This window comes from Pleurodeles waltl, chromosome 1_2 (genome assembly GCF_031143425.1).
Source record: "Pleurodeles waltl isolate 20211129_DDA chromosome 1_2, aPleWal1.hap1.20221129, whole genome shotgun sequence".
Lineage (NCBI taxonomy): Eukaryota > Metazoa > Chordata > Amphibia > Caudata > Salamandridae > Pleurodeles > Pleurodeles waltl.
In genome coordinates this window covers 660,799,019-660,821,671 of record NC_090437.1, presented here as the reverse complement: position 1 = coordinate 660,821,671, position 22,653 = coordinate 660,799,019, and the positions used below count along the sequence as shown (strand labels likewise).

The following is a 22,653-nucleotide window of genomic DNA, read 5'->3' as shown; positions in this document are numbered from 1 at the left end:
AGATGGGAGTCGGTCCGGTCTTCTAGGAGTAGGTTCAGTTACTCTACAACAGACTTATGGCCTGCGTTAAGGTAGGAGGAGAGGTGTCGAAAGCATGAGCGGTGGAGAGAGAGATACTCAGCAGAGATGCCATCTCTCGCTGCTCCTATTCGCCATGGCAGTTGAGCCCCTGGTCGTATTACTATGCAGGGAGCTGGAACCCTGGGTTATTCGGGTGAAGGACTCAACACACAAAGGGGATCATTACAACCCTGGCGGTCAAAGACTGCCAGGGCTGTTCTGGAGGAAGTACCGCCAACAGGCTGGCGGTGCTTCACAGGGAATTACGACCGCAGCGGAAGCCCCGCGGTCGCACCGCCGGGACCGGTGGTTTCCCGCCACAGTGGTCCCGGTGGTTTTAATCCACCAGGGCAGCGCTGCCCAGCGGTTTACGAGTCCCCCTACCGCCAGCCTTTTCATGGCGGTTTGAACCGCCATGACAAGGCTGGCGGTAAGGGGAGTCGCGGGGCCCCCTGCCACGGCCCTGTGCAGCTTTTCACTGTCTGCACAGCAGACAGTGAAAAGCCTAACGAGTGCAACTGCACCCGTCGCACAGCCGCAACACCGCCACCTCCATTTGGAGCTGGCTCCTGTACTGCGGCCGTGAACCCTGCTGGGCCGGCGGCCGGAAACCAGGTTTCCGCCCGCCGGCCCAGCGGGGATCTCTTAATGGACGCGGCGGGAGTGTGGCTGCATTGGCGGCCTCCCGGTGGTCCAACCTTGGCGGGTGGCTTCAGCCGCCTGCCAAGGTTGTAATGAGGTCCAAAGACTTGATGTATGCAGCGCGCATTCGGATATATGTCCATACACCTACAGAGGCAGTACCTGTCTTGCTGTGACACTTGGAGAGGTAAGGGAGGGTGTCAACATTAGGAAAATGTTGCTGTAGTCTCTTGGACGGTTGGCTAGGTTGCCACTAAATCAGTTGCTAGATCTAGGAATATGATGGAGAGAGAGAGCTTTTGATACCTTGGTATTATGTTCACCGGGACAGAAGAGGACCATTGGCAGGTTGATGTGGAGAAGGTGGTGCAGGGCCTCACTAGGTCAGCCGAATTTCGGAATAGCCTGCCGTTGACGGTCATGGGGAAGGTGGTGGTGCGAAGATGGTCTTCCCTCCCGGCACTTAGATCTGGTGCAAAATGCGAATTTTCCCCAATCCACCTCCCACATTTTTAGTACTTTAAACAGTCTCCTTATCTTCTTAGTATGGACAGGAGGGTGGAGTAGAGTGACGCTGTCGTCTTAAAAAAGGGATTGTAGGAGGGGGCCTGGCCATTCCAGATATACAACTTTATTACTATGCAGTACATCTGCAACATGCTGCCAATGGTTCACAGACACTGATAACTGAGAGAAACGGCTCTTTCTGGGTATTATCAGCACTGATACACATCTTAATGAGGGGGGCCGTGCGGCTGCAACAATACCGTGTTTGGTCTGTCATACTACGCAGGAGTCGGCGGTGAAAAAAGTGATACGCAGAGCACCCTTAGACAGGAAATTATCTACTTGGGACTTGGAGGCCCTTGACTTGACATGTCCATGGAGCAGAGGAGAGAAGGGGGATGCCTCTTGGCTGGGGATTTATATGCGGCGGAGGTCTTTCACACTTTCCGGGAGGCTCAGGACTCCTTTAACACGGGGAGAGGTCGCTTCCTGCAATTTGCCAAATTAGCAAACACTTTAGAGGAACTCTGGTGTATGTACCCGGCAATGCCTCCGCCATCACAGGTGCTGGGACGGCTGATTCGACGCGGGCAGGGTAGACATCTTATTTCCCTGTTCTATAATGTGCTCCAGGTAGACCTGGTGAAGACTGTATAAGGCGAAGGCAGCATGGGAACAGGATATTGGGGTTGCCCTTGAAGATTCAAAATGGACACATGCATGTGGACTGGTGAAAGCTGTGTCTTCCAATAATCGGTTCAAATCAATCTACTTTAATTTAATACAACCTAAATATATATTGCTTGCCCGGCTTACCTGTATAGATCCCAGCAGGATGCTGGGTTGTCCCCGCCATGGAATGGAGGGGGCCACCATCCTGCACCTGGCAGGGCAGTGCACTGTTGTGTCGGATGGGAACTCAGATCCCAAGGGAGATGCTGTGGGTACAAGATGTTTTGGGATTGGGCCTGGTAGAGGAACAGCACATACAGCTATCCCACACAGATGATAAGGTCACATATGACTTGGCAGTCTTGGGGGCAATGCTAAATTCTTTCAATGAACATAGTGATTTCAAGCTGGAGGTCAGCCTGGATGATATAACATGAAAGTGTGCAGACCAGTCTTGAATAAGTGTGCTGACATGTCAGCTGGGGATTACTCTGATTATAGTTGGGTGTGTTCCGTATTTCGACCTGGCACATGTAATGTTTCATGCAGAGGGCCAGTCCTAATGCTTTCTGTAATGGAGGGGAGGGATGTGACTCTCGCATTTGCTTTCAAGCACAAGATGTTGTAACTGTTTTTATTGAACAAATGCATTAATAAAGGTTATATATACATATAAGTCCTACACCTGCAAAACAGCATGTGGATGCTCCAAGAGTAATAAGGTATTACCCATGTCACATATGCATGCATGTGTGCTGGGTTTAAGATGTTGGGCAATTTAAAAGAGGAAGAGAGAGGCACGGTGGAGAGGGAATTAGTGTGTGATAAACAGAAGGATGAAACACAATGCCCAAAAGAGGGAAAAATTATGAAGAGAAACAATCAAATAGGGCAGTGCAGCATTAAACTTACTGCTTAAATGAAAATTTTCCTGTTTGGGAAATGTTTCTTTCTCCTGCCAAATCAGCCTATTTAAAAACTACACTGTGGTGAAGTAGTCACTACTCTAGTGTGTCCTCTGCCTCCTGCCGGTTACCTTGAGTAAAGTTCTACTTCCATGCCAAGTTTGGTGTAATTCCATTCAGAGTGTATCAATGAGCCAATGACCCTATGAGAGATAAAATGGGAAATGTCACTTTTGGGGGCCTCTTGATTTTTTGCCCTAGCATGACATATCTGCACCAAACTTGCCATGAAAAGCCTTAAGTGGATAAAACGTTTTGGAAAACGTTTGTGCAGAAGTTGACTTTTCAATTAAAAGTCTGATTTGAACCATATAGACAGACACTGTCCCCATCTGTCTAACGAAATTACCTGAGTGTGGGGGTGGTATGTGTGTGTGTACATACACAGAATATGAATTTCACAGATTTGCAGTGTGTTCAACACAACTGCGCTGTAAAACTGCGTGTGCCCTGAATGTTTTTGCACTCGTGTCCTTTTTGTCCTTCGTGTTTAAGGGTTTGTTGATTATTGTCGGGATACATTTCACCAGCCTGTTCTCTGTTGCTGGAAGGCTAGTGGCTGTTCTGCTTGGCAGGCATGAAGCAGGATGCTGCATTTCTCATCACAGTCACACCGTCATCTCCCCTTCCCAAGGGGGTCCCATTTCACATTTCTGCGTCGCTCATGCGGAACCCTCTCAGTTTAGTATGTTTCCAGCCAGATCAGAGAGATGATTATGAAACCAGGGGATAAAGTAGCTGCCAAGATCGGTATCATATAATAAATTATCCACAGCGGGCATGAATGCCCCCTCGCATGCTCTGACGCCTGACCTCGCGGAGCATGGCGGCCTCGTATACAGTAGGGGAACTGTAAACACGCGCCCCAGGGCCCGGGGCTGACTGACTGACTGCAGGAAACAGATGAGCCATAAATAACACATATTTCACCTGTCTTCAGACCCAGGTGTCCGGGTTAATGAGGTTTTGGCTTTTAAAGTTCAAATTTGGTTTGAAATAAATGGCGCCTAATGATGAGAAGCTGATAAGAGAGTCGAGGACGAGCTGTGTCAAGCAAGGTCTGCAGCCGTCATCTGGCGTGGCCATCCATCACAGCGCCTTGAGGTGGGGGGGGCGGCAGTCATGCCACATTCTCACCGAGTACTGATTACCTGGCACGTTACTTGTACTTTTTATTTTTGGTTTGTATAACATAAGATCATAAACTTAGAGGCGTCAGCACGGAGCAATCCCCTTTTGAGGACGAATACAAATAGCTACTTCCGTCACGCAGTACAGCGCAGCGTCACCTTGCTGCGCTTCGTGACAGGGAAAGGGCGGGAATGAGACGGATTTAAAAGAATGCAGCGCATTCCTGCCTTTTCCCCTGCGCTGATGCCCTTCTGGCTGCCTGGCGCCAACGCAGACATCCTTGCACCGCGGTGCAAGGGTAACTGAGTTGCATGCAGTATTGTTTTTGTGCAGCAAGGGGCACCTTCCGGCACAAAAACAATCCTGAGAGACTTTTTCCTCTTTGTGTGTGTGAATGCAGCACACCTAGAAAGAGGGAAAAACTAGGAGAAATAAAGATATTTCTCCACATTACGCCTCTCCGGGGAGTCATATCTTTCTGGCGCCTTCCCTAGTTTACCTGTTCTTGTAAATTTCGGAATGCGTTAAAATCCATGGATGTTGCATGGGAACACCGACAAAACACACATGGAAAAGCCTCCCTAGCGCAGAGTAATGCAACGTAGAGATCTGAGCTGCATTACATTACTTAAGACTTATGAAGCCACGCAGAGCCACGCAAGGTGGAATAACTGCAAAACATTGATCAAAATCAGTTTTCCAAAATACATCGCAATAAATTGTTTGCAATTAAAGTAAGGGGAAAAAGTTATGCAGAACAAAATAGTCAACAGCAGTAAAAGGCCACAGCCATGCTAGCTCGCGCTATTTAAAAAGCATTATTCTGAGTATTAGAATGGACGTAGAAGGCAAAAATTATACCGACTGTTTATTTTTCTAAAACAGAAACAGGGTACAATATCAATGTTATGGCAATTCAGGGTAATATATACTGTGAGAAATAAACTTTGTTTCACCGCCAAAACGGTGCAATGATTTTCAGCCCTCCAGGTAAGATTGTATTTTGGCAGCTGGAATGCTCCTTTACCACTGAAAGAAAGGATTGCAAGATTTTTGCTCAGTAATGTGGTGGCACCTGAAGGTGGCGCCATAAGGCTGCCTCCTTATCTCGCCTAATGGCTGTCCCAGCACTTCCTCTCTTTGTTCATGGCTTTCACGGTGAATGTAGGCACAAGCAGAAGTTGTAGCTGTGTACATTGTCACACAAGTGGGCGTACTTGAATAGTCAGCAGTTGTAAGCAAGACACGAGGCTGAAGTGCCCCACGTTGCTTCAGGTGTGAATGTGTCCGGTTTATTGGGGGCGAATAATAAGAAAACGTCGAGCATTATAACAGGGGGCAAGGAGGACATGCACTGTAGTTTTATGAAAAATAAACGCTTTCCAGAATTATAAAGTTTGAGGATTTTTTGTTTATTTTTTATGGAGATTGTTGAGGATCCAGGCTCCTTCTGTTCTGAGGCCCTCTGTTCGTTCCTGTTTATACAGAAACATCAGTGTCCTTCACTACATTGTCGGCGCATTCCTCAGCTGTAGCTAGCGAAGCTGTGTTCTGACTGCGCAGGAGCTCTCGGGTACTCCACAACACGACACGCCGAAGGGTGGCCAGCTGACATCTTTTGAGCTGTCATTTGTTTCCCCTCGTTGTCTAAATGCAGCCCATACTCTTTAAAGCTGCCTGCAAAGGCCCCACTCCCACAGCGTGGAATCCGCTTCCCTAAAAAAAATAAGGATACAACTCCTCAGAGATCTATAATTAGGCTTTCCGTAGATTTCATCATTTTTTCGGGATTCACAAAATGCCCTGGTTTGTTACACCTCGTAAATCTACGCAGGTAAAGACAGATAACTCGCAGAAGTAACACACACAGTCGAACATTTTACATTTTCTATATTTTCTTTCTCCAAATGGAAAACATATTTTCTATAAAAAAAGAAACACTTACCGCCATTTCCAAAATATCGAGTTATGTTGAGCAATTTCCTCCCCATATGCAGACATAGGCCAAACATTTTGCGATTAAAGTTGCAGGAGCATAATCAGTGGGGAAGTCACTACATTTTTGTGTGAAAACTCTTAATTTATGACTTTGGTTTTTCCCATCATTCCCAACGGCCACTCCCCTCAAAACGCTTACGGACGGACCATTACTTATATTCTTTCTCCGCTTCTTTCTTTATTTTTATTTAATTACTCGCTGTTCCAATGACTACTAGTTTGTGCCATTTTAAACTCACCCCTTATTTGTCATTCGTTATTGCCCTTATTTCTGGTTTCAGCTTTCATTTCTGTTTTGAGTTTCAATTGTTTGTTCTGGTGAGATGCAGGTTTGGGTCTCTTGCCAGCCTAATTTAATGAAACAGAAACGAAAATCATAAAAAAACAATGCATACATAGAGGTGCTTTGGGCAACCCTCTTTATCCATTGGTCTATTTACCTGTCATTTTTAATTAACTTACGCCTACCGTAGCCTAGACCATGGACAGTTGGTCACCTACTTTAGCCATTAGCTTCTTTCTTACTAAGTGATGGTAATCTTGCCTGATCATTTGTGCACATCTGGCTAAAAAGACTGGTGGACCAACACTGTTCTTTACCAATGCTTTTTTTCCATTCGCTACCTTTATTTTATTTCTTCATCTTCCTTGAAAGTTCAAATTATTTCTTCAGGGTATAGTAATTCAGAGTTAACACAACCTTTATTGCACTTTTGACAATCATTGCTTCACGTTATGCTTTCAAACTAAAAAGGGATCCTCTACCTGTTTTAAGTATACCTGCCTGCTAGAAAGCATCCGGACTTGTCTATTAAAATGATATATGATAGTTAATTTTTAAAATACATCGTTGCACACATATGGCCGCTGTTAGGTGGCACATGTTCTCCTTTTTTCCATGTCATAATTTCTGTGTCATAGCCTTCCAATAAAAAATAAAATAAAAATCACACCAGCTACAAAGGCCAGATACACTGGCTGGCTTTCCCAGTGCTAGTAAATGTTGACAGGGAATCCCTGATGGTGGTCTATGCACTTCCGCCTTGACACCAGCTTTTTCATTCTTATAGTCACTGCTTGCTTTTGCGCAAACAGCACATTATTATGTTACATTAAAGCATGTTTATTTCTTCACACACCAAGCTGTTGTTTAGGCTGGTCTAGAGTGACTAGCCCAACGCAATACAAAAAAATAATTAAAAAAATACAGATAAACTTTACATACCTGTTCTGGTTCTAAGTAAACTTGCCTTCTAGGAAGCAAATATATTTCTGTACTAAAAATCTAAGCAATAGTAAATGTTTTTTAATTAAACATTTTTATTACAAGCATAACACTAGGCCTGGGCAGAGTTTGTGGAGTTCTGCTAAGCAGAAATTTGTGAAGTTCTGAAAAAACTCTGCCAAGCTACGCAGAGTTCTGCGAGTGGTGGATTTTGGGTAAGCCGTGCCAGTTTTTCACACGCTGAAATCAGCGTAAACGGCATTACACGGAGCTCCAGAGGGAGCTAACTTCTTTCTGCTGCTTGAGTAGATTTTCTACTGGAGGGGCAGCTTCCACAATGCGAGTGGCAGCTTTCTCATCCGGAGCTGTTGTGGTCTACTGCTCGTGTTCAGAAATCTTGCTGGCCAACTTAGCGATTTCTCTCTTTCTCGCTCACCAACTTAAGGTTAGTGAGCGCAAGCAAGAGAAAAAACTCAACTTTGCATCACTTCGCTGAGTTTTTCAGAACTCCTCACTGTGTGGAGTGAGGAAAACTCCACGTACTCCGTCGGTGGAGCAGAATTCTTTGCCCAGCCACACATATTACCACCACGTTCAGGTAGCATCATGTTTTCTTTATATTGCCTTTTTATTTTTGTAGCATATGGCTGCAATAACAATATAAAAATAACTATTGTACTAGCTTGCAAGATCAGATGTAATTGGCTTTGCCACTGTTTGTCTATAAATCTAATTCACCTGAATCTGTTTGACATTGTAATTTCAGGTTGTTTACACATGGAAGATTCCTCAATATCCTTAGCATTACAAAATAACACCAACAAATCATTTTTAAAGCAGCTGCATATAGGTGACAATAATAGTGACCTGGGTTTTTCTATTTCCTATAAATTACAGGAGGAAACAAGTTGAAGAGACAACCTTTCCGCCTGAACTGGGCTTGGATTTCACTGGAAAAAGACTACTTTCTGGTTGACGAGGACTCTAAGTTCTTGGAAGTGACCCTGAAGCGCAGGGGCTACCTGGGAGAGACATCCTTCATCAGTGAGTAACAGATCGCATTCTTTATATATTTCTTTCTTTCAGGGGCTTTGCAGGGCACCCATATTCTGCATTCTGCCTCTTAACTGTAATTTCAAACACACAAAATAAAAAAAACATCAATGATGAAGTAGCCCAGTGCTATCAAAGGGCCTTTAAAGAAGGACTTTACATCTGTTGTTTTCTTCATCTCTCTGCAGGAATTAAGTTCACACCTAGGCCCATATTTATACTTTTTGACGTCCTACGTGCCATGCGGGCGCCTTATTTAAGGAATGACGTTAGCCGGCGCTGCGGACTGGTCAGAGTAAAAAAAAAGAGTCAAACCAGGCAGCGCCGGCGTAGGGGAGAATGGAGGTTGTGCGTCAAAAAATGGTGCAAGTCAGGTTTGAGGCAAAAATCATGCCTCAAACCGCACTTGCGACATTTTTTGACGCACAACCCCCATTGAAATGACTCCTGTCTTAGCAAAGACAGGAGTCATGCCCCCTTGCCCAATGGCCATGCCCAAAGAACTTCTGTCCCCTGGGCATGGTCATTGGCCACATTGGCATGTAGGGGGGCCCAAATTAGGCCCCCCCTATGCCACTTTAAAAAAAAAAAAAAAAATACTTACCTCAACTTACCAGTACTTACCTGGGATGGTACCCCCATCCATGGGTGACCTCCAGGAGTGGGCGAGGGTGGTAGGAGGTGTCCCTGGGGGCAGGGAAGGGCACGGAAGTGAGCCCACAGGTCCCTTAACGCCTGCCCTCACCCAGGTGTTAAAAAAGGGTGCACATCAGGCTGTGCGCCATTTTTTAAGGCCCGCCCCCTCCTGTGCGTCAAAATGACGCAGGAGTATAAATAAGGCGCACAGGCCTTAAAGTCATTTTTTGGGCGGGAACGCCTACCTTGCATGTCATTAACGCAAGGCAGTTTCCCGTATCCAAAAAATGACGCGCACATAGGAATTTTGACGTCTGCGGGCTTGGGTGTCAAAGTTTAAATATGGTGCGCGGTTTGCACCGAATGTGCGTAAAACATTTTGACGCAAATTCGGCGCAAACATCGTATAAATATGCCCCTTAGCTTTTGAACTTGTCTGGATTATCCCAAAAGGACATCATTACGAATCGGGTTATAGAAACGTTGGGGGATTACTTACTAAAATCAAGGTTGATATGGCACAAAGTGGCACAAAACATTGAGTTATTTCACTTACCAATATAAAAGCCCGAAGGTGCAGTCTTAAATTGCACAGCATCCTACAAGCCTGACGCAAATCTTTATAATTCTAGGCCTTTCGTCTCTGGTGATTCCAGGTGTCTAAACACACTGGTCTTAGCTCACTTACGGCCAGATGTACGTACATTTGAAATAGCAAATTCCAAACAGCGTTTTTTTTTCTGAATCGCTATTTGATAATCGCTATCCTAAATGTATGAAAGTTTTCTTTTTGAGTCGTTATATTCCTAATGGGTCGCAAATTGACCTACCTCATGAATATTAATGAGGTAGGTCACATTTTGTGACCCACTAGGAGTTGCTGCCAGGGATGGTGGCCTTCTTGGATCAGTAGACCACCTTGTCTGTGACTGCTTTTGAATAAAGCATTTCTTTTTAATGCAGCCCATTTTGCTTAAAGGAAACTGGAATGCCTTAAAAAAAAAAAGTTTCTTTTTTTTTTGTTTTTTTGTTTAACAAGATGCAGGGGTGCCATCCCTTCTCTTAACCATTTTTTTTTTACACTCGCAAAGAGTCCCCATCTCATTTGTGAATGGGTTACCACTGCACGTTTGTAGTCAGTAAAGTATTAATGTTTTAGGACCGAAATTGTGTCACAAAATAATTATACATACCATTCTGATTTGGTATTTGCAAGGGATGTCCCTTTCAAATACCAAATATTTCAATTCGGTAACGTGTTACCAAATCACAGTTTGTTTTTCATGCATACCAAAATACTTATTTCCGGTCCCAAACGGGCCTATTCCGCAAATTGGCCAGTTTGCAAACACAAAAAAGCTTAGTACTTCTGGCCCAAACTTTTGTTTTTCACAAAATACAGCTTGTGATCTTTTCCTTTATCCATTTACACAATTAATTTCACACTTAAGTTCTGACATTGTCTGTGTTATGTAATTAGAACATAATTACTGGTTACGTAGTAGAAACATTGGATGTTATACTCTAAGTTTTTGCAAGAACTCCAGCATGACGCAAAGTGACATAGAGTATTGCATTAATTAACTTATCACTACAAAAGCTCATAGGCGCAGGGTATAAAAAGGCAGTACTGTGCAAGCACCTGCACAATCCATAAGAAATCTAAGCCATTTTATCTCTGGTGCCTCCACCCGTTTGAGTCCAGGTCTCCAAAAACATTGGTTGTAGCTCACAACTTTATTTTTCACAACAAAACAGCTTGCAATCGCAAACTCCATATCTTGATTCCCAACCAGAATCGGTGAAATTTCACTATTGCAACGTACAGTTTTGGTCATGGAACATCCAATTGGATAGTGGATGCTCCATCCTCTTAAAATGATAGTTGGAGGTGGACAAGGAGTATTATCATAGTGGACCCCACAACAGAAGTGGATCAGCACCTAGAAACGTCTACTTTTGTGGGTTTTAATACACCTCTTTTAGAGATAGTTTCCCATCTTGGGAAATCCCTGCAGATGCAACCCTGTATAAAGCAGGAATACATTCCTTTCTAGGGTGGCAAGTAATAAATGCCCGGTATTTATTGGGGCTGTGGAGAGAGGGACAATATGTTTCTTGTTTAGAAAAACATATTTGTAGAAATGCACAGTTCTGCATGATATGATTAGGTAGATTTAGCATCTGGTCTAAATTTTGTGTGATTATATTTTACAAATTGGAGTACTCCTGGAGAGGAGTACAAAAACATAGCATTCTTATATCGTCCCAAGATATTCATTGTGTCGTGTACAGAGACAATATGACAGCCACCTCGTAACTATACAGAATAAGATTCCAGGATGGTCGCCCACCACTTTGCCATTGTTTATGCTGCAGTTCTACAAGCACTGGCAAAGCTAATAGGGAAAGTGGACCATGACAGCCAATGGGCCGAGCTCTGCAGAGGTATTGGCAAGTCAGGTGGTGGAAGAGGGAGACTCTGGGTGGTATCATTCCTCAGTGTCAACGGAGTACTAGGAAACGCAGAGGGAGGGAGTAGAGAGAAGGAAGGAGAGTGACACAAGGCAGTATGTGGAGCTGGATACCGGGGATGACTGAAGAGAGAGGGGAGAGGGGGAGAGGGAGAGGAAGAAAGAGGACACGCACAGCCAAGAGGTGCTAAAGATAAATGCCACAGGAGCATGCAAAATGAAAAATAATCCCCTTAGGCCAGCAGTGGAAGGATACGCTCAGCTAATCTAAAGTCAGGGTGAAACCGTTGATGCTAAAGGGATGAACAAGCACAAGATTAGACAGTAATGGCACTGAACCAAAAGCAGGGAAAATAAATAGATAAGAAAGGCATCTAATTATGAGCAAGTGGGAGATACAAAGCCCTCTCTAAGTATAAGGCAAAGTATTGGTTACATTCTGTGTGCAGCAGACAATTAAAGCTATCCACAGCAGGACCGCCAAAATGGCGGTGGCCGTATCACTGAAAGCAATACATCACAGTTATGCTTCGTAAGACTGTGACTTATGCACAGAATTTATTGTCTGGTGATTATGGCTGCCACTTGGCTTTGCCCCTGGATCACTGACTCATTCATCCTCATGTTTGCTCATTGGGTTTCGAACATTATTTGAACCCGCCTACTCTCCACTGATATTAGCGCAGTTTGCAACATTCACATGTTCTATCATTGCTTATGTGAAAGGAAGCCACTGCATCACTCCTGACCTTACTGGAAAACAAGTACATCCTTTTACCAATGAAGCCAACAAAATAGTACAAAGGACCAGACGCTACGTTGTGTAAAGCAAACGGGCCAACATTTGCCTCTTTTCCTAATGGATGAATGCTTTTCTTAATCCAGGACTTTTCTCTTGCACTCTTCCTCTTAAACTATAGACCCTCATTAAATGCACCCCTGGTGGTGGTTGGGCTCATCAGGTTTTGGGCCATCAGTCCCGAAATTATCTCCCTGTTTTGGCATATGAATGATTTCGTCCTTTTAGGAAAGTTCTATACAGTTTGCTTGTCTCACTGTGATAATCCACATAGGTCTTTCCAACCGAGCATTGCCTCCTCTACCGATGGAGGAAGCCCTGATACACTGTATAACCCTCTCTGTCCAATAGTTTGAGCTTTTATTCGAACATTTTTGTCTGGCCTAGTACTTCCACATTAAAAGACAGACTTGTTCTTACTCCATCACAGGAAGGTCCTTATAGGACATATGCTTCCAATACAAAATCTTAGATGACCTTGAACAAACCAGGAGAAAGACAGGCACTTCAGCGATGACTACTTTGAGATCAGTGTACTCCCTAGGGAATCAACATATTATTTATATTTGATCACAGATGAAAGTCTGATTTTATAACTACTTGTCCCCTGATGACTCCTCACACTGCTCTGCTGGCACCTGCTGGCACAGGGAGCAGGTAAGTGGCCACCTCGTCATGTGGCTGACTTGCTAATTGGCCTCTGCCAACAATGTCAGTCCTATTCCAAAACTTGTGAAATCAAGGCAGAGAACCATTTCTCCCACAATGGGCCTGGTTATGAGTCAGGTAGAACCGAATTACCATATGGGGTTCCGCTCCACCTGATAGTGAACATGCAAGTATCCTACATTTGGTTTTCTCAAGTGTTGGAACACCAGACCAGTTTGTACTGGGTGGTAAAATCACATGTGGGTGTGGCCGCCACGGGAGCAAATCTTCATCCATCAATTATTTTTGTGGAAGGGAGGAACATACAATGTTCCCCCCTACCAGGCCTTATCTGTCCCTTCCCTCGACTACTCCCTACACCCCCTTCCTCCCTACTCACAGAGAGGCCTCTACAAACATTTAATGCCTGCTCAGAGCAGGTGGTAAACCTTTGCTTAAACCATATTGCCATGTGGTTTTAGGACCAGTAAATCCCACATGGTAGCTCTCCATTCCGTGGGGTTCGACTTGTAATTGCCCGTTACTAGTGCAATGTTATTGCACGGTATTGTAAATTTTGCATGTTAATTTACCACCTCATGCAGTGGCACGCAACTTGTAATCAATCCGCATCAGAGATCAGAATCACTGAAACATTGAGGCAGTGTGCTCACCATTGCACCTTGATCAAGAGTAGCCCTGAGTGAGATGCATGGACCCTTGCACGACACCCCAAGCACTGGGTGGAAGTAGCAAGCTAATCATTCTTCCCACAAGGTGGATTTGCAAATATGCTGCTGTCTTTGGTGGAAATAACAACAGTGAGTTTCATGACCAAGAGAGAACCACATGGGGGGGTTTGTGCAAAAATGTGTCCCATATTTTATGGAATTCTTATCTTTAAGAGCATAAGGCAAAAACACTTTCCTTGGACGATGGAGCTGTGTTGCACAAACTGTCCAGATTTTGAGTTATGCACCTGAATCCTATGTGCAGGTAGATGTTGTCATTGATCGAACACTGTTTATTCAGCCCCCATCTCTGCACAAAGTTTTTGTACCTCATTGTTTAAGATTCCATAACTCACAATGTCAGTAAAGATCTTGTATCAGGAGAATAGGTGCAGACAAGACATTTTAAATAAGCTAAAATACCAACCATTAGTCAACCATTTAATACATTAAAATAATTGTGAGCGGGGTATTTTAAATATGTTTCTTCTTTTGAAATGAAATGTGATAATACCTTCATTGTATAATTCAGGTATGTGCCCCTTTACACCACTGACAGTGACGTGGCATATATTCATGGTAAAGGCGTTTCTAAGGAATCAGCAGCTTCTTGTAAAGAGAGTCAGAATGTTCACAACCATTATTTAAAATGTATGTTACATGTGAACACTATTCTCAGCCATAAACCTAGCCGGAATTATAAAAGTGCCACGCAACTGATAAAGAAATCAGGGGCATAGTAGGAGCCAAGTCACAAATAGTGGATGCAAGTTGCTCACCTGGTTTTTTAGACCTGCATGTGGTTTTTGGTGTGACTACGTATTATTAGGTCTCATTGCAAAATTCCAATTTGGAAGGGGAGTCACAAAACGGCCTGCCTAATCAATATTAATTAGACAGATCACTCTTTACGTCCCTTTGTGATTGGCAAAAAATGCAGGGAAGGTGGCCGGCAATAAACAGCAGACCTCCATCACTGTATTTGCCATGTCCTTTGAGATGTTCTCAGCTTTTCACTGATATTGAATGACATTGATACATTTCATTGCAAATCACAAATGGTAGAAAATACTAGTTTCATGCCCCCTGTACTTGTGATTCGGAATGAGTCTCAAAGACCCTTTGACGGTTTAGAAAAAACTTTTATGACTCACAAAAGGGGCTCAGTAAATAGTACAAAAACATTTTGCGGTCCCAAACCCTGTGACCTTGCGAATTTCAGTATTTGTGACTGCAAAATCCTTTATCACATCTGGACTTAGGCCCCTTGAGAAGTGGGCTGTAAGACTTTTACCATTGTCAACATATACAACAACTGTAGATCTCTTTGCAGAATAGTCCAACATTGTCTCAGATAACAAAAAAAGTGATGGATGGAGGTGTCTGAGCCAATATATTTTAACCACTGGGAGTTTCTTTGGGTAGCATCCCATTCCATTGCTTTTTAGCTCACCTGTTCTAGTATAGGACGAGCCATCTGTATGCAAAGCAGTCTTGGCACCGAATTAAGAAAAGTCCAGCCAAACGGCAAGCAACCTCAGAAGCAAATCAACTTTTTAAAGTATTAAGGCCCAAATCGGTAGAGAAGGCTTTATTATATTCTAGTACCCAGAGTTCTGAGGACAAAAGTCTGGGTATAGTCCCTGCGCCAAGGGAGGTTCTCAGAGCCATCGATTGTGTACAGTCTGCGATACTGGATAATTGGCATCAATGTAACAAATGGCTGCTATATATTCCTTTCTGTGTTTTTTCTGGGAAGCGGTGCATAGAGCCTCCAAATTCAGGCACCCAATACTGAATTCATGATAATTTTGAAAAAAAAATGCACAGAACGCGTTTTCACCAAACAATTGGTATGCTTTGCTGTTACATACAATACACGTTTATTTTGATGCAGTTGTGCCTTTCTTGGTCCCTAAGATATACCAAATGAGTATTGCTAAGTTTACTTTATCCTAGAAACAGGCAAACAAACAGAGGCCCATTTTGAGCGCCGGCTTTTTGGATTGATACCTTATCCGGGGGCATGGCCGGTGTCTCTAATGGAGCGTTTATAAATGGCGCTGCAGTGTGAGCGGGGACGGGGTTACGCCGGGTTTGATTTCACACCTAGAAGCTATCGGGGCCTTTTTGAAGGAAAACAAGTTATCACCGAGGCAGCTGAGAGATCGGACCTGATATTACAGAGTTATTATCCTTGTGCTGGGAAAGGAAAACACTTCTGGGCTGTCAAAGCGTGAAAGCAAATGAAAGATCAAATGAGTACTTGTCAGAAGGGTCTTGTGAGAAATCTGGAGCCGGTAATGACTTCCGAGAGGTTCCCCAGGACAGTGAGAAGCATGGTGGCTTCATCAGCACTCTCATGACCCACGGAGGATCAACCGCATCTTGTACCTTACTAGCTGTGGCGGATGGATGGTGGGGTTTTATTGCTAACATTTTGCCTGGATGCCTGCGTGGTATAAGTTGATGCAAAGTTTTGCGTCAAATTACGTACAATTAAATTGACCCGTGGGTGCAACACAAAACTGTCCAGTGTCGCGTGAGCGCCCATCAACGTTTAGTAAATCTAGGCCTATGGGTGCTCATATTTAATGTAGTGATAGTATGAAGAGGAGCATGCTGTGGTATTCTTCCTCCTTTCATTGAGGGGTGCATACTTTTTAGCTCCAACAATTGCACGTGAAAGCCCAAATTTATGCCGTGATCTAGAGGCAGTGTCGCTGTAAACAGGATTTTGTCAGGACAAGATAGAGTTCAAAGTTCAGAACTGCTACAGCGATCTTCCCTTCTGTTTGAATCTGATCTCGGTGGGCAATTGCAGCCAGAGAGAGACAGCATATTTGACTTTAGCTCCAGATCCTGTTGGTGACAGGGAGCACTTAGCAATTTCCCAGGTGAGATTACATGTTCTGCCGTCTGGCACAGAATACCTGGTACTAGTTGTACAAGTTAACTAAGACTGCCCTTTGTTTCCTTGACTCTCCCTTGTTTGCCAGAGGTGAAGCAGACAAGGCTTACAGAGAGCAAGTGCTGTGGAGGTTGTCTTCTGATATAATATCACATCACAAACAGCGTTGTGGCTACTACCTGCATTTTTTTAATCAGATCTTTTTAATAAAGGTTGTACTATGGTGACGGTGAGTCCTTACACTCATGAATGGCTGTAGATTAAGCATTGCTGGCAATCCGTTAATATGAGCAATTAAAAGCAACAAAAAGAACACCTAAATTCTACTCCCCTCCCACAGCCCGTGGACCTTCCACACGCCCTCCCTACTCTTCCATGTGAATTTCAACGCAGCTAAAGAAGGAGAAAGAAGATGTAGTTCAGTAGACACCGAATGGGTACACCCAACCACCATTACCAGAGATCCATCGCTCTTTGTTGCGTTCATCTCAGTTGCGTCAATATTATGGGAACATACTTAATGCCTTGATAGCTCCTATATTTTAAATGAGGCTATGTTAGTCAATAGGACGGCTTTGTGATCAGTCAAAGACACTTGGGTCACAATGTCACCACAGCTCCTGCGTCTTTTGGGAAAAACACTGCTTCTGTACTCACAAACAGTCGGTGGGGCCACAGAATGAAAAACAAGGGCGATATTTCAGGAAAAAATGCAAAGGTGGAAGGTAGCATGATACCTCTGTAGACTTTCACTATTACACTACAAAAAATTAAAGAGTGGAATACTCAACATGTTTCAGAATGATAGGCTATCTCTCACAGACTGGAGAGTAAAACAATGGGCCAGCACTGAGATTAAGAGAGGAGGAATAAAAATGAAGAAGGAAGCAAAGGAATGAGAAATAAAAGAAGGAGGAAAAGAAGAAATAATAAAGATTGAGTGAAAGAAAAAAGGAGAGAAGAAGAAAGCAAAGGAGAAAGCAAATAATGGAAGTAGGAAGTTTGAGAATGGAAGAAAGGAAGAAGAAATAAGTAGGGAGAATGTAGAAAACGAGACAGGGTGGAAAGGAAGAAGGAACAGTGAGGAAGGAAGAAAGGAAGAAAAATTAAAACGTAGTAGCCAAACAAAGCAGGAAGAAATAAAGAGCGAGAAATGGCAAGGTAGGAGAGAAGCGAGAGTCGGCAAAAGGAAAGGCCACGAAAGAATGATGGAAATTGGAGAAAGGAAGAAAGAAAAGCTAATTAAGAAGGAATGAATGGAAGACAGGGTGACAGAAAGGAAGTGAAATGAGATAGGAATAAAGAAAAGAAGTCCAGAAAGATAGAAGGTAAATCACATAACGTGGAAGAGAAGGAGGGTGCCAATGAAGAAAATGATAGGATGGGAGGAAAACAGAAAGAGAAAGAATTGGGGAGGAGGAAAAAGGAAGTGGATAACAATGGTAGGTGGAAGGAGGTGGGTAAAGAGAGAAAGGACCCACATCGATGGTTAACGCATGGAAAAATTAAGAAGGGAGGGTTGGACAAAATTTTGTTACACTGGCGTAAATTGCCATAATGTCAGTGATTTTGTATTACACATGTTACGCAAAATTTCTGAAATTACGCTATTAGGCCTCTTGGAGTAATTAAAAGGTATATGTGGCAACAATTTAGCACAAGTGCCCAGGAGCAACACGAGCAACCGAAATTCAAGTGGCTGCTGTTTGCGGGACTACTAATGTTTTTATTTAACATCAAATATGTCCCTGTGTGGAAAATGCATGCAATCACTAATTTCACGGCAAAATATAGTGCCACGCGTGTTTTACATTTTGTGTAATTAAGCAAACATTCACACAAATTTTCTGAAATTTCACATAACTAAGCAGAGGCACTTTGAGCGAATGGCTTACATCCACCCTCGGAGCTAGGTAACAAAGAGAGTGATGTTGAGAGGCAGGGAGGGTTTAAGGAAATAATAAAGGAAAAAATGACGTGTAAATATTGCAGTAAGAAGATAAAAAGTATTCAGCAGTGAACCGAAGTAAAGGTGAGTAGTGGTTGATGGGTCAGGAGGGGAGTCAAGGAGGGAGGATGAAAGAAACAACACACAGAAACAATGAATGGAAGAAGGACATGAAGAAATTCAATGAAAGACTGTGTTTGTTTCTTTAGCTCTTAATGTCAAACACCGAATATAGTAAATGATTGGCTTTTACATCAATGTTAACTTTGGAAAGAAATAGAAATGTAAACTAAAGTTGCTAAATGTGAAAGTTCTGTATGTAGGTCAGAAACAATACACCTTCAGTTTTATGAAAAATGTATTACTCCTTTAGGTATCGGGACAAAGGATGGCACGGCGGAAAAAGACAAAGATTACAAAGGCAAGGCTCAGAAACAGGTTCAGTTCAACCCTGGTCAGACCACGGCCAGCTGGCGGGTGAGGATCATGACGGACAATGAGTACGAGACCTCCGAGACCTTCGAGATTATCTTGTCCGACCCCGTCATGGGCGCCCTGGAGTTCCCGGAAGTGGCCACCGTTGAGATTGTGGATCCGGGTGATGGTATGTAGTAGAGCTCGTTGCTAAGCAGCCTGATGACCGCTTTTTGTATATGGTCCACGGGGCCGGACTAGCCGTAGCGGGATCGGGCATTTCCCCGGCAGGGTGGATGGGTGGGGGCAGTTTTCCAGCTGTGGGGACCGGTTTTGTTACTGGGGGCGTTTTTGCAGCTGTGCTGCAATATTGGCCTCCAGTAACAATAGCAGCAGTGCTTCACACTGCCCCTCCAACGGGCTGGTCCAACAAAATTGCTAGAGCTGCTTTGGTGGTCCCAGTCCGGCCCTGATGGTGCACCATCCCGCGCCTCAGATATTCCTTTCTCCATAGTGCTTTGTCCGCTGCATGCAAACCCCCAGCTTCTTCACCAGAATGTTGAAATGTTTATGTACATGAACCAATAGACTGTGTGTCTTAATGCGAGGGAGATAGTGGGTCCGAGAAATGTATTAATGCATTATTTTGCGTTCCATCTAATGATAAATGCTGTCAGTCATATGCATTGCACTTTGTCTGTTATTCAAAGAGAACACTGGGGACATTTTGTCTTGCACCAAAGAGAGCAGACTGTTTAGAATCTTTTTATTTATTTATTTATTTATTTGTTTGTACATTTATTTATTTATATATTGCTTTATAGTCACTGAAGCCTCCAATGTCACTGTACCTCATGTCCATGCATCCACTGAGTGACTCCCCTGTAGTGCATTGTGGGCTTCTGTCTGCTCATGCTGAGGTTGGTTCTGACCTTAGCTGTTCTGAGCATTCCTCTCATGTAGGGTCTGCCCAGGTCAAATAGTCAAGCTGTTCCCATTCCTCCTACTCCTATTCCCACTGTCTGCGTAACATCAGAGCCATAAATGGCAGCAAGTAGTCGTGTTTACTGCCCCTGCTGCTAGCTGTCACTGTCTCAGGGGTGTGTTTTCTGGTCCCTTGGTGTTTTGCTTCTGCACAAGAAGCATAGGCTCAGCAGAGCCTCTGACACCCAGGCTGCAGAGAACACACGCTCCAAAAGAGAATCTTTGCCTCTCTGCACCTCACTGTCATGACTTCAGAGAGATAATTCAAAATTAATCTTTCCAAAGAACACGTCTGCAGAGACCACTGCTCCAAAGCTTTTGGTGAATATGTTACTGTGCAAAAAAGCACTTACAAACATTTATTCTTCTGAACATAGTGAACATTATTATTGATAATAATGATGCATGTATGCTGCTTTCCTCTCCAGTTACAGGCACTGCAATTGGTTAGCGTATGGGGTGGGAGAACTAGAACTAATTTACACTAACTAATATTTAAAGGTTGCACAAGAAACCAAAGAAAGATAACTAGTGTAGGCATCAGATAAGGTGAAATATTTTTGTGATGTGAATACGTGAATCTGTAGTTTCAGAGAATGTTAAACATAAGGAGTTAGCCTGGTATCAGAATCAAACTGGAAAGGCCCTGTAAGTAAAGAACAAAGCTAGAAGGAAGGTTTGTGAAAAAAGAGTGGCATCAACTCAGTTTGACTTGAGATAGCAGAATATGTTGAGCTGATGAGCAATAATTGACTTGACTGGAAGACACACAACTCATTTGTGCAGCAATCTGCCAGTGTACAACAATAGACCACAGCGTGCCCCTGGAGTGGTATGGTCTAGATTGCTGCATTGAACTGTAGTCTAGAAGTAGCTTCTCTCTGGCTAATCACTGTCACATCTTTTCTCGTTTTTTAGAATCCACTGTTTACATTCCCAGTGCAGAGTACAAAATTGAGGAGGATATTGGTGAACTTTTGATCCCTGTGTTAAGGTCTGGAGATGTAAGCCAAGAACTTATGGTCATTTGTTCCACACATCAAGGTAAGAGCAGTCTGTGAATGTTGTAGGTGACATCAATGTGCTCTTTTTCTCTTTGTGTGACCCATCACCCTTTCTCTACATCACTTTCTTCAGTTCATCTCTTTGGTAACTATAGCACTATACAGATCGAGGGTCAAAGAAAGTAGGATGCCTCTTCCTCAAACCAAGAATGAGATGTAATCCATGTGTCATGAAGTTTCCTCTCTTCTTTCACATGGCCCGGGAACGAGTCAGTTGCGCAGTCTAGCATTCAGAGTAGCTTGACCCCCATTTTACTCTACACATACTACTTGGTTTAGAAGTGCTGCGGAGAAGAAGAGTGAGTCGTTATAAGGATGTAAGCTGGTCACTGATGTACATCAGTGGACATGTCCAGCCGTTCCATAAACACAGGTATTGTGGTCAGTGCAAAGATTGGTTCTTTAGTACATTCTAGAGTCAAAGGTGAAAATGATTTTTCTATTTGATTGGCAGAGGGCATTTTGTACACTGACACATCTCAGCCCTTGATAAATAAACTGCAATTCATTTTATCAGCCAATTTAAATATTTCAAGTGAGAAACAGCACAAGGCGGACTTAATCGATCCGTTCAATTCTCTTCACAATCCATGGACAGTCAGTTGTCCAACCCATGTTCACCCCGATTGACTGAGTTTGTTTTTACAATTGTACTCAAGTGGCAAGTTGGTCACAGCAGGAGGATGTCACAGGCTGTAGTTTAGACACTTCTATGTGAATGGCATGTGTTGGGCACTGTATTACAGTCAAGAAACACGGTCAAAGTTATATGTTTCTCTCGAGTTTCAGTTATATTGCACAATTTCAAGACCTCCTAACAATCCAGCTAAAAAAACTAATTCTCACTGTTTTTGTTTGACTTAATGAAGAAATGCATACTTGTAAATGAAGGAAAAGGTCAGTCTAGAATGTTCGATTTACATAAAAATGGATCCAACTAATGAGTAGGAAGTAAACCAATTTTAATAATCTAAGTCTAGCAATGCAATAAAATGTCTGATTCAGACCCCTTCATACGATAATATTGTACTCGATCTTTGAATGATGAAGAGCTGACTGGAAGTGCTAAGACACTAACATTTAACCATTAAGTTGTGCAGACTTCACTGCGGTGAAGGCATTTGTCAACTGAGCTAACTTACCAGAATGCGAGGTGTACGTTAGGCTAAACCCAGAATCTTCCCATTTGCTCATATGTGCATTCTTCAAACTCAGATCCCCAAGGCTTAGGCAAAATAGGTTTGGATTTGGCAAATGTGGCATAAAAGTTTGTGTCTTTGGGGACGCTCAGTAAAAATCAGCTATGATAAAGAGCTTCCTCTGTTTGAGCGTAGAGGCCATGCCTTGGATGAAATGGAAATCAGCAAGCGAACATGTTTGTGGTTGGCCACCTCATAAATGTCGGCCATCCTGTGTGGCCTTTATAGTCACTGAAACATATAGATACTGAGTGTTTCCAATTCCTTCTTTCAAAGACGAAGTTCATTTGAGAAGGATCCTTCTTCCGCACTCTCCACTGACCGTGGCAGACACTATTGAATGGGGCCTCGTACAAACATGGCATCTCTTGCTTTGGATTCTTTCAACCTAGTTCCATTGATTGTCCTCGTTTGGAGATTTCAAAGGTTAACACACAATACCAGTGGCCAGGACTCAGCCAACCCCATGAGGGATGGCATGTCCTCCAAGAGTTTCAATATTTCCCAGTGTATCGGAGCTTGCAGTCACTCCTAACAGGAATCTGCAGCATGGATCTGCTTATGGTTGGCTGCAGCCGGGCTTTTTCACTCT

General features: G+C 43.4%; 1 protein-coding gene across 1 annotated transcript in view; it reads left to right on the top strand.

The window, feature by feature from the left end:
- FREM3 (FRAS1 related extracellular matrix 3) overlaps positions 1 to 22,653 on the top strand; it is a 202,649-nt gene that overhangs the window by 95,159 nt on the left and 84,837 nt on the right. The window contains exons 3-5 of the mRNA XM_069242596.1: positions 8,098 to 8,244; positions 18,774 to 19,004; positions 20,717 to 20,842. Of these exons, the coding sequence (XP_069098697.1) occupies positions 8,098 to 8,244; positions 18,774 to 19,004; positions 20,717 to 20,842 (504 nt within the window). The remainder of the gene's footprint in view (positions 1 to 8,097; positions 8,245 to 18,773; positions 19,005 to 20,716; positions 20,843 to 22,653) is intronic.